General features: G+C 40.1%; 1 protein-coding gene across 3 annotated transcripts in view; it reads left to right on the top strand.

The window, feature by feature from the left end:
- Positions 1-13,514, top strand: part of SMYD3 (SET and MYND domain containing 3) — a 432,592-nt gene that overhangs the window by 345,790 nt on the left and 73,288 nt on the right. Inside the window, exons 8-9 of one of the 3 annotated variants that reach the window (XM_075748835.1) lie at positions 2,035-2,115; positions 7,223-7,333. The exons of 1 other annotated variant lie outside the window; for it this stretch is intronic. In XM_075748835.1, the coding sequence (XP_075604950.1) occupies positions 2,035-2,115; positions 7,223-7,333 (192 nt within the window). The remainder of the gene's footprint in view (positions 1-2,034; positions 2,116-7,222; positions 7,334-13,514) is intronic. One more of the 3 variants, XM_075748836.1, reaches the window with a different exon arrangement.

Raw genomic sequence — 13,514 nt, 5'->3', positions numbered from 1 at the left:
TACCTAATCTAAATCTACCCTCCATCAGCTTGAACCCATTACCCCTTGTCCTATCACTACACTCCCTGATAAACAGTCCCTCACCATCCTTCCTGTAGGCCCCCTTCAGGTACTGGTAAGCCACAATTAGATCTTCCCAGAGCCTTGCCTTCCAGGCTGAACAATCCCAACTCTCTCAGCCTGTCCTCATAGGAGAGGTGCTCCATCCCTCCAGTCAGCTTCGTGGCCCTCCTCTGGACTCACTCCAACAGCTCCATGTCTCTCCTGTACTGGGACCCCCAGAGCTGGACACAATACTCCCGGTGGGGTCTCATGAGAATGGAGTAGAGGGGCAGGAATCTGATTGGGTTTTCTGAATAAACTGTGTACTCTAAGGTGGTAAGATGAACATTGTTTCAAGTCATGAGGCAACAAGAAAACTTAAATAACTATAGGCAGCAGAAAACTTGCCTTAACCTGTTCAAATGTACACTAGATTTTAGACAGAAAGAGATCCCCTATGTAATTTTTTGCACATTTGTAGTGCTTTCTATCAGAGGACACTACACCAATTTACTCATGATAAGGAGTTGCTGACCACCTATAATCACAGGGAAAACAGACACAGGGAGTTGAGGCAACTGGCCATTTTGGTCATCCCAAAGTTATATAAAGAGGGACGAACTAGTAAACCTGATTTTGCTTGTAAACCAGGAGAGATATTATTATATCCGTCCGTCTTGGGTGTAGCTGCTGCAGTGTGATGCGGATTTACTCAGGAATAAAATTTATGCCCTAACCACACTTTAGAGTGCTTGTGCTATACACAGTAATTATATTTATCAAATCAGTGATAAAAAGCTTGCAAGATTATGAGAACCTCGAAAAGTTTTTATGTCCTGATGAAAGTTGTTTCAGTTCAGTTTTAGTCTCATGTCTAGGCATATTTTGTTGGTTTTGCATATTTTTGACAGGAAGGCATGTGGCATTTAGTGTTTTTTTAATTGAATTTTGGTTTGAGCTTTGAAATTTGTTGAAATCCTAAGCCAAAATGTGTCTCAGGCAGTAGAAAAATAGGACTCCTGAGACAGAAAATGTTTGCCTGAATCCTTACAGACTGAATGTGCTAAATTTGATGGTGCTATATATTTGGGAAACTAATCACTCCTAAAATCATACACAAAAATTCTAGCCATCTAGGCCTTTTGTGGCAAAGACAGTGTTGCCAGTCGTGAAGCACTAAGAAATCATGAGTTGTGAATGTTATTTTTTGTAGGCATTGAAAGAAGGGACTCATTGCACGGTTTCCCAAGTTGAAGCTTTAGGAAAACAAAATGTATTGCAGGAACAGCAATAAAATACTGAGAGTTGGCAAGATGGAGAAGTGTCTGGTCCTTAAATTTTCCTTCAGAAACCAGAAGTTCATATTTATCTTTAGGTATATTATTTGAGGTTTATACTAATGTGGTTCTATGAAATTGCATGCGATTTGAGGGCAGAAAGTTACCATTTTAAATAAAAACACACTACGTTCCCATTGGCTTTTGCCAATGAACGCTGTAGTTGATGTTCAAAATAACACCTTTCATTTCTATCATTATATAACTTATTTGTCTGTTTCAATAACATCTATAATCCTCATTAAATGTAGAATTTTTAAAGTGAAATTTTGGGTCTGTGTGGTGAGTTTACCCTGGCTGTAGGCCAGGTGCCCCCCAAAGCCGCTCCATCACTCCCCTCCTCATATGGACGGGGGAGAGGAAATACAACAAAAGGGTCAAGGTACGGACAGGGAGAGATCACTCACCAATTGCCATCACAGGCAAAACAGACTCCACTTGGGGAAATCAGTTTAACTTATTACCAATCAAATCGGAGTAGGCTAATGAGAAATAAAACTAAATCTTAAAACACCTTCCCCCCACCCCTCCCTTCTTCCCGGGCTTAACTTTACTCCTAAATGCTCTACCTCCCCCGCCACCAGCAGCACAGGGGGATGAGGAATGGGGGTTGTGGTCAGTTCATCACACGTCTCTGCTGCTCCTTCTTCCCCAGGGGGGGGACTCCTCACACTCTTCCCCTGCTCCGGCCTGGGGTTCCTCCCACAGGAGACAGTCTTCCACCAACTTTTCCAACGTGAGTCCTTCCCACGGGCTGCAGTTCTTCAACTGCTCCAGCATGGGTCCCTCCAGTGACAGGTCCATCTTGGAGCTGGCTGGCATGGACTCTATTGGACATGGGGGAAGCTTCTAGCAGCTTCTCACAGCAGCCACCCCTGTAGCCCCACCCCCACCCTGCTACAAAACCTTGCCACACAAATTCAGTACACTCCAATAGGAAACTTCCTTCAAGCTTGGTAGTCTTTCTTTTTTTTTTTTTTTTTCTTACCCATCCTTGCTCTGATTCTGTTATAATTCATATAAGGTGGTATGGGTCTATGCTAGTACCCCAGATTCTAGTGCTTGACCAGCTGCTAATCATCACCACTAAATGTCAGTGTTTTCTGTGCTGCAACTGGCATAAAGGGAACAAAACAGATAGGGAGCAGAGGAGAGAACAAAAGTAGTGAAAGGAACACGAAGCTTGGGAGCAGCTATTGATCTCCATTCATAGACTGGGGGTTGAGGTAGCTAGAAGGGGTCTCCTAACACTCTGTAGACTCTACTGTATACCAGGTTTTTGAGCATAATTGAATCTAATAGCAGGAAAAAGAAATAATAGATTTTTGTGGGGATTTTATTCTATATGTCCCTACTTAAAAGACTACAGGACTTTCTGAAGCTTGCTTCCAACAGCTCAGAAAAAATCATAACACGCTTTTGCTCCTCAAGATAATGTTAGTTGTAGTGCTGACTAGCACAGCTTTTGTAACTTAAGGTGATGTTTGCATACTTTGACAGTATACAAAGATTTCCTTTTCCTGCACTTTCTTCTTTGCACAAATGAAATTTAAGTATTGTAAAGAAAGGTAAGATATAAGGAAGGATTATAAGAAAGCAAAAATTATTCACCTAGAGATCACCAGGGCTCCTTCAGTGATACGGTAGCCTATCAGCTAATTTACTTTCTCAAAAAGACAAACAGCCTGCTCTGAAGAGGTCTTCATCATTTCCCTACCCTTAAGTAACCACTTTAAACAGCATCAAGATGTATGCTATAATTTCAATTGACTTTCTGTTAATTACTGTGTCTTCCTGGTGTTTTGTAGGCAGACATGAGCTCATTTTGCCTGTTCTCCAATCAGAAGTTGTATAGCTATGGTTAGTTTAGTGCCTATCTCAAATCAATTAGTCCTGCTGAGAGACAGGATGTATTAGCTGAGGTCCAAAATGAATCCATGGCTTCTCATTAGCTTCATAGTTCATTTGGAGTAAATTTGTATCTTTCTGCAGAAAGTCACATAGCAGACGGTACTCTTAAAGAGCAACCAATTTTTAAAATTGATGCTAAATACAAATCATAATTTCAGATGACCAGCAATGAAATCTATCATGAAGATAGATTTCAACCAAGATATGTAATATTTCTGTTGCTATAATTCTATGAGAAGACATTTTATATCTGTGTGTGTTTGACACATTACATTTTGTCACATTACATTTTTTAAAAAGGAAAATTTTCCTTGAGTTAGGAGGAATTTTTGATCGTATATGCCAAAACAGAAAGAGCACAGACTATTCACCACTTACGTAACTCTGTCTCAGGAACAGATTTTTGTACACAACCTTCCCTCACACCTTGAGACCCATGATTGCAAAAACAAGACGACTCACTTTTTTTCCCTGCTGTTTGCATGAAAATAATTGATTTGAAATTTCTACAGCCTGTTACAAAAACCATAAATTAACTCCACTGCAGCATGGCAGTACTGGAAAATTGTCCCCACCTCATTTGGCAGATGAGAAACATGAGAAACTAACCACCATACACATAGTTAAAGAATTTCTGTGTCAGAGCAAGAAACAGGGCTCAGACAGTGCTGCATTTCTAAGGAGAAAGTCTTGAGAGTCAATAAGTCTCACGGCTGTTAAATAATTCCCTGCCTTCATAAATGTGATTTAATATATATTCTCCAGTTTGGGGAAAAAGATTTACTGCATTCTTTATAAGCGATGCAATAAAGAGGCAAGCTTTGGTCAGCTGAAATAATGTTTTAATTAGTACCATATATCCCACATGCAAATACCATTAAGACAACCTTTGATAAATGGGCATATTTCCTAAATATGTACAAGTTAAATGAGCCTTGCATCTAATGAAGGGATCCAAAATTAAAACAAGTGTAGGAGAGAGACTTGAATACAGAATTTTTATGTTTAAACGATTAAATGATTAGTATAGACTTAGTCACCATTAGGTTGGTCATGTTTCTAAATATTCTAATTACATTTTCCCACTCAGTCTGCCAGCTACGAACATTTTTTCACTTACGGATTTCTGCTGGCAGGACTGGGAATTTGGACTGGGGCCTCTGACAGCAAGAGAAACCCTAAGTTGTTGAAACGCTAAAAAGAGGCATCAATGTGACAAAGCCTCTTCTCCTCCTCCTTCTGCCTAGTCATATGCTGTAATCCAGAGCAGGTTGTCACGTGACTGTTCATATCCAGAACTGTTTGGTAACCTCTGAAAAAGAAATCACTGGTTTCAAACTTCTAAACTTGTTCCTACTTCCAAGGTTTCTGCAACATGAATTAAAAAAAAAAAAAAAAAAAAAAAAAAGAAAAAGAAGAAATGCAAGAAAGCGATGAAGCCTGTAGGCTGAAGATAGATAAAGCATGTTCAATGTTGGCTGTGGGTTTGTTTTGCAGTACTAGAACGGAACCCTGCCTAATGATGGGTTCAACAGTAATGATAGAGTTTAAACCATTGTCTGAAGTATTTTGGCCAAAAATAGACTAATCTCATGAGAATAATTTTTTCCAGAAGATTCATACTGTCTTGCACTATGCATGAACTTGATTAAATCCCTTTTGCTGGTAGGTGCCATCTGAACCTAAAGCCCAGTAGGACATGAGTCAGAACCAGTGATGTTTATGGAGAGGATTAGAGACAGGGAACAAGCCAGTGTGTGGAATGATTTTGACAGAAAACACTTGCGAGTTGTAAGGAGACATAAGATCAGAGGCTTGTGATGGGAGAGGGAAATTGGGCATGGAATGGATGAAGTATGAGGTTAGCACTACAGCTTGACTGGAAACTGCTTTGTGGGAAGGAAGGGAGAGAGATCTTTCTTACCACACCAGGGAGGATGCAGAGTAGGACCATCTAGTGAAAGAAACAAGGTCCAAGTTGGTGAGGTCACTGAAGATGATTGAGAAACCAGAGTAGAGCAACAAGGACTGTTAACTTGGGAGAGTAAGAGTGTTGGCGATCAAATATGGGGAAAAGGTGTAAGATGTTGCATGCAGGGCAGGCAGAAAGACAGATCTGGGACTGGCAGGATGACAAAATCGGCCCATTGTACCAAGAATAGCTCGGTAAGGCACTAGAAGTGAGGGCTGGATTAAATAAACAGGTGTGGAGAATAAGACTGGAAAATTATACTCATGGCCAATGGCAGAGAAGAGGGACAATAAGAGGAACAGATTGGAGAGAATGGGGAAGAAGAGTCCAAGCTTGGGAGAAAAGAGTAGAAAAGAAAGAGGCAAAACAAATTGCATCCATTCACCTCAGAAAGCTCAGAGGGAAGCCTGCAGCTCCTGTGTAAATGATTACTACAGACTGTCCTTCTGTAAACCAACAGTGTGAAACTAATCCCCTCTCGGCTCAGACACACACAAGCTGGGACAGAACAACATTATATAGAATGCAAAACCTAACAAAGTTCTCACACTTTCTAACTTTTTATTACCTATGGAACTTAAATTTTTGTTGCTTTCATTAATTATACTATTAATCTTCAATTATGAGATCATATTTATTTTTTCCACAGGCTTTCTGCTTATGATCATTTCAAATGCTTGACTTTGCCATCTCAGTAATCTTCTTTTAATATAGTCCTCCTTCAATATATAATAAAATTACATTGTAATAATAATAAATGAAAAAAATGCAGGCATTGTTTTAGTTGCTTGTCAATTGCTTGTTTAATTAGAATGCCTACTAATTTGCAAAATGCAGGTTCTGACAATGGATTTCATAGTCATTACTACAAATTGGTCAGGTTTTCCTGTAATTTCTTTGAGTGGACTCTCATGATTTAACTGAGAACCATGTGAAAATTCTTCCAATTAGTTGAAGTGTCTAGGCTCATGATGAAATAATGTGACCTGATTTTTTTTAGCTCTGACCTCTCTGGAGTGTTTCAAAGTGTTGGGTGTGAGCGTAATCACTCAATAGCGTGAATGACTGAATGCTGGTCTGAGTTGGGCTGTTATTTTGTTATATTCTTTCCCTTATCATTAGTTTGTGCCTGTGCAGCACTTTAAACATTTGGAGAAGTCTACAAATGGTTAGCCCTGTAAAATTCCTTCTGACAGGCATCAAAGTGAACAAACTACAGACTTCTGTTAGTTCATTAGAATTCACTCTGTACAGCATGAGGAGTTGAAACTGGCACAAATCTAAGCATTTTCTTTTATCATTTTAATAATTTTTCTTGTCAATAGTTTCAACAACTTTGCAATGCTTTTATGCTTCCTTGGTCACAAAGGAAACCTCACAGACATACTGAAGATGGATGTGACATAAGATGAGCTGTCCTCAGGCTCAAACATATATTTGCAAGAAAGTAGGGCCTTTCCTGAGATGAAATTTTTTGAGATAATTGGTTGTTGTATATCAACAGTGCTAAATACACACTTAAGCTTTGGAGCTGGACAGAAAATAAGTTTTCATGCATAAGGACTTCAGATACTGAGCCTTTTTCTTTCCTTTCTCTCTTCTCTCTTTTCTCTCTCTCTTCACTCTTCTCTCTCTCTCCTTGCTCTTTCTCTCTTTTTTTTTTTCCTTCCAAATTAGGATGAAAAGTTGAAATAGTCATAATTTGAGGGAGGATTAATAATTTCAAATGATATTGATCTGGAAATATGAAAAAGTGTTCCTCCATGGAAATTATTTTTGGCCCTTATTTTTGCCCTTTATAAAAGTCGTCAATTTCTTCTAGGAAATCATCTGTTAAGATAAAATTTTATTTTATGCTAGAAAACATCGTATCCAAAAAATGTTATCTTAACAATACATACACCCAAAATGGATTTTTTGTAAAATATAACAACTCTGGTTTTGTATGTACTGCATACAGCTCACCATCAGCTATATTGAATCACTGATGCCCACCAGCGAGCGCCAAAAACAACTGATGCGCCAGTATTGCTTTGAATGTGACTGTCTTCTCTGCCAGAATCAAGAAAAGGTAGGTTGAGTGAAGAAATTCCTTGCCCATGAAAGAGAATTTTCCAAGGCCTGTCAGCAGCTTCTCTTCCTTTACGTAATACTTATCTTTTGCTACTAATTAAATGGCCAGAATAGAGAAGAAAATGACCTCTGTCCTCAGTGGTGTTTATGTTCCTATGATAGTCAACTGTGAAGGAAAGAAAAGCAGGAAATGTTGACAACATGATAAGAACTTCTTGCTAAAACATCCATTGTTCATAAAGATAGAAACCATTTTCACTTCCAAGATGTGGTTAACATAATTTTGAGATGATTCCTATGACTGGAGCATTGGAATGGAAGGGCATAGGCTCTTTAGGAAGGACAGGCAGGGGAGACGAGGAGGGGGTGTCACTCTCTATGTCAATGACCAGCTGGAGAGCATGGAGCTCCGCCTGGGGATGGATGAGGAGCTGACTGAGAGCTTATGGGTCAGGATTAAAGGGAGGGCAGGGATAGGCGACATTATATTGGGGGTCTGCTACAGGCCACCTGACCAGGAAGACTGAGTGGATGAGGCTCTCTATAGACAGATAGGAGCAGCCTCGCATTCACAAGCCCTGCTCTTCATGGGGACCTTCAACCACCCCAATATCTGTAAGAGGAACAACAGAGCACAGCATAAGCAACCCAGGAGGTTCCTGGAATGCATTGATGACAACTTCCTTCTCCAAGTGATAGAGGAGCCAACAAGGAGACGTGTCATGCTGGACCTTGTTCTCACCACCAACAAGAAGGGGCTGGTGGGGAATGTGAAGCTCAAGGGCAGCCATGAAATGATGGAGTTCAAGATCCTCAGGGCAGTGAGGAGGGCGCACAACAAGCTCACTACCCTGGTCTTCAGGAGAGCAGACTTTCGCCTCTTCAGGGACCTGCGTGGTAGAGTACCATGGAATAGAGCCCTGGAGGGAAGAGGGGCCCAAGAAAGCTGGTTTGTATTTAAGGATTACCTCCTCCAAACTCAGGAGCAATGCATCCCAATGAAGATTGGCAAAAGTGCCAGGAGTCCTGCCTGGATGAGCAAGGAGCTCCTGGGCAAACTCTAACACAAAAAGGAAGCCTACAGAGGGTGGAAGCAAGGGCAGGTAGCCTGGGAGGAATACAGAGAAATTGTCTGGGCAACCAGGGAACAGATTAAGAAAGCTAAAGCCCTGAAATAATTAAATCTGGCAAGGTATGTCGGGGACAACAAGAAAAGCTTCTATAGGTATGTCAGTGGTAGAAGGAAGAGCAGATAAAACGTGAGCTCTCTCTGGAAGGGAACGGGAGACCTGGTTACCCGGGATATGAAGAAGGCTGAGGTAGAGAGACCTTGACAGGCTGGAGAGGTAGGCCCATGCGAACCTCATGAAATTCAACAAGGCCAAGTGCAAGGTCCTGCACAAGGTCGGGGCAATCCCAAGCACAACTACAGTCTGGGCAGAGAATGGATTGAGAGCAGCCCCGAGGAGAAGGACTTGAGGGTGTTGGTTGATGAGAAGCTGAACATGAGCTGGCAATGTGTGCTTGCAGGCCAGAAAGCCAACCATATCCTGGGCTGCATCAAAACAAGAGTGACCAGCAGGTCAAGGGAAGTGATTCTGACCCTCTAGTCCACCCTTGTGAGGCCTCCACCTGGAGTAATGTGTTCAGTTCTGGGGCCCCCAACATAAGAAGAGCATGGACCTGTTTCCAGAGGAGGGCCATGAAGATGATCGGAGGGCGGGACCATCTCTCCTATGAAGACAGGCCAAGAGAGTTGGGGTTGTTCAGCCTGGAGAAGAGAAGGCTCTGGGGAGACCTTATAGCAGCCTTCCAGTACCTAAAGGGGGCCTACAGGAAAGCTGGAGAGGGACTGTTTACAAGGGCATGTAGTCATAGGACAAGGGGTAATGGCTTTAAACTGAAAGAGGGTAGATTTAGATTAGACATCAGGAAGAAATTCTTTACTGTGAGGGTGGTGAGGCACTGGAACAGGTTGCCCAGAGAAGTTGTGGATGCCCCATCTCTGGATGGGGCTTTGGGCAACGTGGTCTGGTGGAGGGTGTCGCTGCCCAGGGCAGGGGGGTTGGAACTAGATGATCTTTATTTAAGGTCCCTTCCAAGCCAAACTATTCTATGATTCTATGAGGTTCAAGGATCTCTGCATATGAGAGTTAACATTACTTTAAGTTGAAAGGAAAGGATTTTTTTTTTTTTTCTATTTGGAAGAATAATCTTGGAACTCAACTGAAGCCACTTGTCTGATGCTACAGGAAGGCTGTACTTATCCTCATAATAATGTTAAATTAATTCTGACAAACACCTGCATCAATAATTTTCAAGAACTACCAGACATATTCAGCAGTTGTTAGAGAGTGGTGAACCTCCTTGGATGACTGACTGTAGCTTTTATGCTCTCTTTCATAAGTTCCTGGAGCAGCAGGTCAGTAGCTGTAGTAGATAAAATTTTGTTCAGCATGACCTTTTACTAGGGTTCAGCCTAGCCTGGTTTAATTATATTCTGGGTTGCTTCATATTTATACAGCCTGGCCAGAATAATTTTGGCTTGAAGCCTGATGAGAGATTAAGTGGAATATGCAAAATGAGGCTTGCTTCATAGCAGTTTATGCCCTTTGTGTCTCTAGTTATATGTACACTTGTTCCTATTTTCACAAATGCCTTTTTTTCGTGAGTCACGTGCCATAGCTAAATGTGTTCCCAGTAGATTAGAAATGGTAAGAGGGGTATTGATGAAAATATGATTCCAAGGAGCATGATATGATTCATGAAACAATTGCTGTACAGCAAAAAAGAAGAAAAAAAAAAGTTAAAACTGTGTTTGGTAGGACAGTTGTGTGTGCACAGTTTTGTTCAAGCCAAAGTATACCCATTGAATACATAATGTATCCTTTGATTCATCATTAAGCAATTCAAAAAAGAGAACCCAGACAAGTTTCAGGCTTATGACATAATGCTAAATTATTCCCTGTCCATGTGCAAAAGTTGTTGGCGTTCTGTGCCTGATAAAGATAGCTGCACTGCTGCTTGGAGGCAGTGAAGGGAAGACCTCTTTTTGCCTTTATTTTAAAGACAGTCACTCAAGTGCCATGAAATCTTAGATTAATTTTGGCGAATGGCATCCCCACAGATGCAGTGACAATTAAGAAGAATAAGTAGGCTAAAAAGTCTTTAAAGATTGCTTAACTGTTTGTGGAAGGGTAAACAAGTGATGTAAAGACCATTCAGCATGTAGAATGTTTTAAGAAACAAGATCCACAGGCTGGAGTATACTTCACTATAAGAGTCAACATACAACATCAAGAAATATTGTAGCGAAATTATATGTGTGTATATTGATGAAAACAGTAGTCTCATACATAGGTTAAAATTAATTACTTTTTTTTCTCTTTGAAATATTTAACTGTGGTTAATCTTCTATAGATCTTTTTTGTCCATTGGCAAAATTCCCTGTGGGGATGATATTGGAAAACGTTTGGAAAGCTCTTTGTGACTGCATTCTGAAATTCTGTAGTTTCCTCACTGTTACCATGTAAAGAGGTCTGTGAAGGGCAAGGAACCTCATGTCAACTTTGTTTGTTGATGTCTATGAAGAAGATATCTTTATCCTCAGGTTCAGGATAAAGTATAAAACATAATCAGCTAACAGTAAATTCCCATATTACAACATTGCTTTGCAAATACAATGGCTTAGTCAACAGCAATCCATCTCATAAATCTTTGTTATAAGTAAAAATGGAAATGCCAGTTTTGGCCAAGAAATGCCTTCAAGTAAGTTCTTGGGTGTTGAGGATTTTTTTCACTTGTTGTCATCTCATCAAAAAAGCTAGAATCCTTTTTCTAACAAACACTTTTAGAGATCATAGCTTCTTGTTACTCCCAAGTTCCAGTCTTGCTGAGTGTGCCTGCCAGCTGCTGAGTACATACTAGGGACCAGTGAAAGCAGACGAATCGCTTCTGAGATGCACACATTAATTTCTGGTAAAACTATGTCAAGTCATTTCCATTGTAGCTTTTATTATACATCTTATGTAATGTTTTAAAAGTGATCCTGAGAATCCTGTGGGTAATATAAATTAAAGTTTATATGAAAGGCATATAAACCTTGTATGTGTAAGTACTTAGTTACATTTATGCTTATTTATTCATATTTATAAAAAATTTCTTATCAATGAAATTCATGTCTCCTGCTATATTTTCTAAAGGCTTGTTCATTTAGTCTTATATGCCCAAGAGAAGAAGTAAGATGGTATCAAGTTTCTGTTCGCAAGTCAGTTACTGACTTCGTAAGTGATCTTGGGTAATTCATTTTATTCAAAAGCAACCTTTGTGTTTTCTAAGACCCTGCCCTAATTTGTCATAATTAGTGAGAAGCTACCATTTCAATTGGAGCTGAACAGATTTTTGACTAGAAACCAGATCAGTCTGTCTAAATCGGGGAGCATTTTTGTGAATGTTCTGTGAAGCTTTGTTTTGCTCGGTTTCCCCAAATGCAGCATGAGGATGGCAATTTGTACTTCTGCTAAGTATTCTGATGTCTAAAGGATAACAAAGATGCTGCATTTTCTAAGGTCTTTTAGCTTTAAGTGATGGATTTGTTTCAATAAGAATAATTCCTTCAAGTGGAATGATTTGAGGTTTAGTTGTGTTTATGCAGTTCCCATTGCCATGTGGTATCTTAGCACTATTAAAAAAAAAAAAAAAAGGTCTCATATTTAACCTGAGACATCTACATGAGCAAATAACAGTTTTAGCCTACAAAATGCTACTCATTTCTCCTAATTTTAGTTAGGCATCTAGTCTAAGCCAGTGTTTAGCCTCCCTCCATACCCAAAGAAAAGACAAGCAGCTCATTCACACTGTCTTGCAGTCGAAATCAATGAAAATTGGAATGGATATAAGAGGTTAAAGGAATGCCTTCGAGTAAATACCCACACTTTAGCCAAAGTTGGGTAAGATAAATTATGCTGCTCCATGAAGTATATATAAATGCAAAATCAAGAATCACATGATTGTATTTCTGTGCTAGCTGGCATGAATAGCACAGTGCAGTTGCAGCTATGTAGGTTTCAGCACACTAACATCCAGATTGTTGGTAAAATTTGTTTATGCAGATCACTTCAAGCATTTGTCTCTGGCTGCTGCTGTAGACAAATATATCTTACAGCCAGTGTCACTGCTTCTTCGCTGTTATTTGTGATAAAATTGATTAAACTCACATAGTGGTTACATCATACTACAGTCCCACAGTCTAGCTATGCATACAAAGAAGAGTAGTGTGTCAAAGTGCTCTTTTGCCATTCTATGTTATATAATTCTGTAAGGACTTTTTCTCTTATTTCAGGTCTCTGATGAACTATGATTTAAGAGGCAATTTATCTATGAAGAAATATTCTATATTTCTCATTTACTGTAATATTTCATATCACAGCTCTATAAAACAGCAAAATTCCCTCCAACACCAGCAATGACTTTAAAATTCACAGTTACTTGTTCTTTTTAACCAGATATGGCAACTTCATACAGCACGAGAATCTTCTTTAACCACTGCCTAAGTATACACGGTTCACTTGCACAGTTATCTATATCTGAGACTTTAATATGGCAAAGGCTGGGGTTTCAAGCATACTGAAACAGGCTGCAGCCCAACCGCAGGCACCCTGTGGAAGTTGTTAAATTTGATTCTCAGCTTCAAGTGACGCACACTGGCACACTCAGTGTGAGCACGCACAGCCCTAGGCCAAATGGAGGGGTCCATGTCTGTGCAGTCACAATTACATTGCATATCATGGAAGCAAATGTCCCACTGCTGATGAAAGAACATCAGAATGAATCTCGGCTTGCTATACAGTAGTATCTGCCTCCCCACCTGGGAGCACAGCCATGGAATAATTCAGGTGAATAGCTGGCATCAAGGATGAGAAAATATGGAGGCAAACAGTGGCAGCTAGCTGGACCTGTGGATCTCCAATCATTCTTAGTGCCTGGGCCTCAATGTCAGGTGCGTTTTGATTCTAAAATGACATAATATGATGCTGGCCAGTCTCTTTCAGCAACTGATCAAGCAGCCTGGCTGCTGATATACAAAGGGAAGAGTAGCAAGTGCTAACACATCCATGTAAACTGCTTAAGATAAGATTAAGGTGAACCTTTGGTCAGTACAGTTACTGCCAAATTAGATG

This window comes from Balearica regulorum, chromosome 3 (genome assembly GCF_011004875.1).
Source record: "Balearica regulorum gibbericeps isolate bBalReg1 chromosome 3, bBalReg1.pri, whole genome shotgun sequence".
NCBI lineage: Eukaryota > Metazoa > Chordata > Aves > Gruiformes > Gruidae > Balearica > Balearica regulorum.
This window is presented reverse-complemented; position numbering and strand designations above follow the sequence as displayed.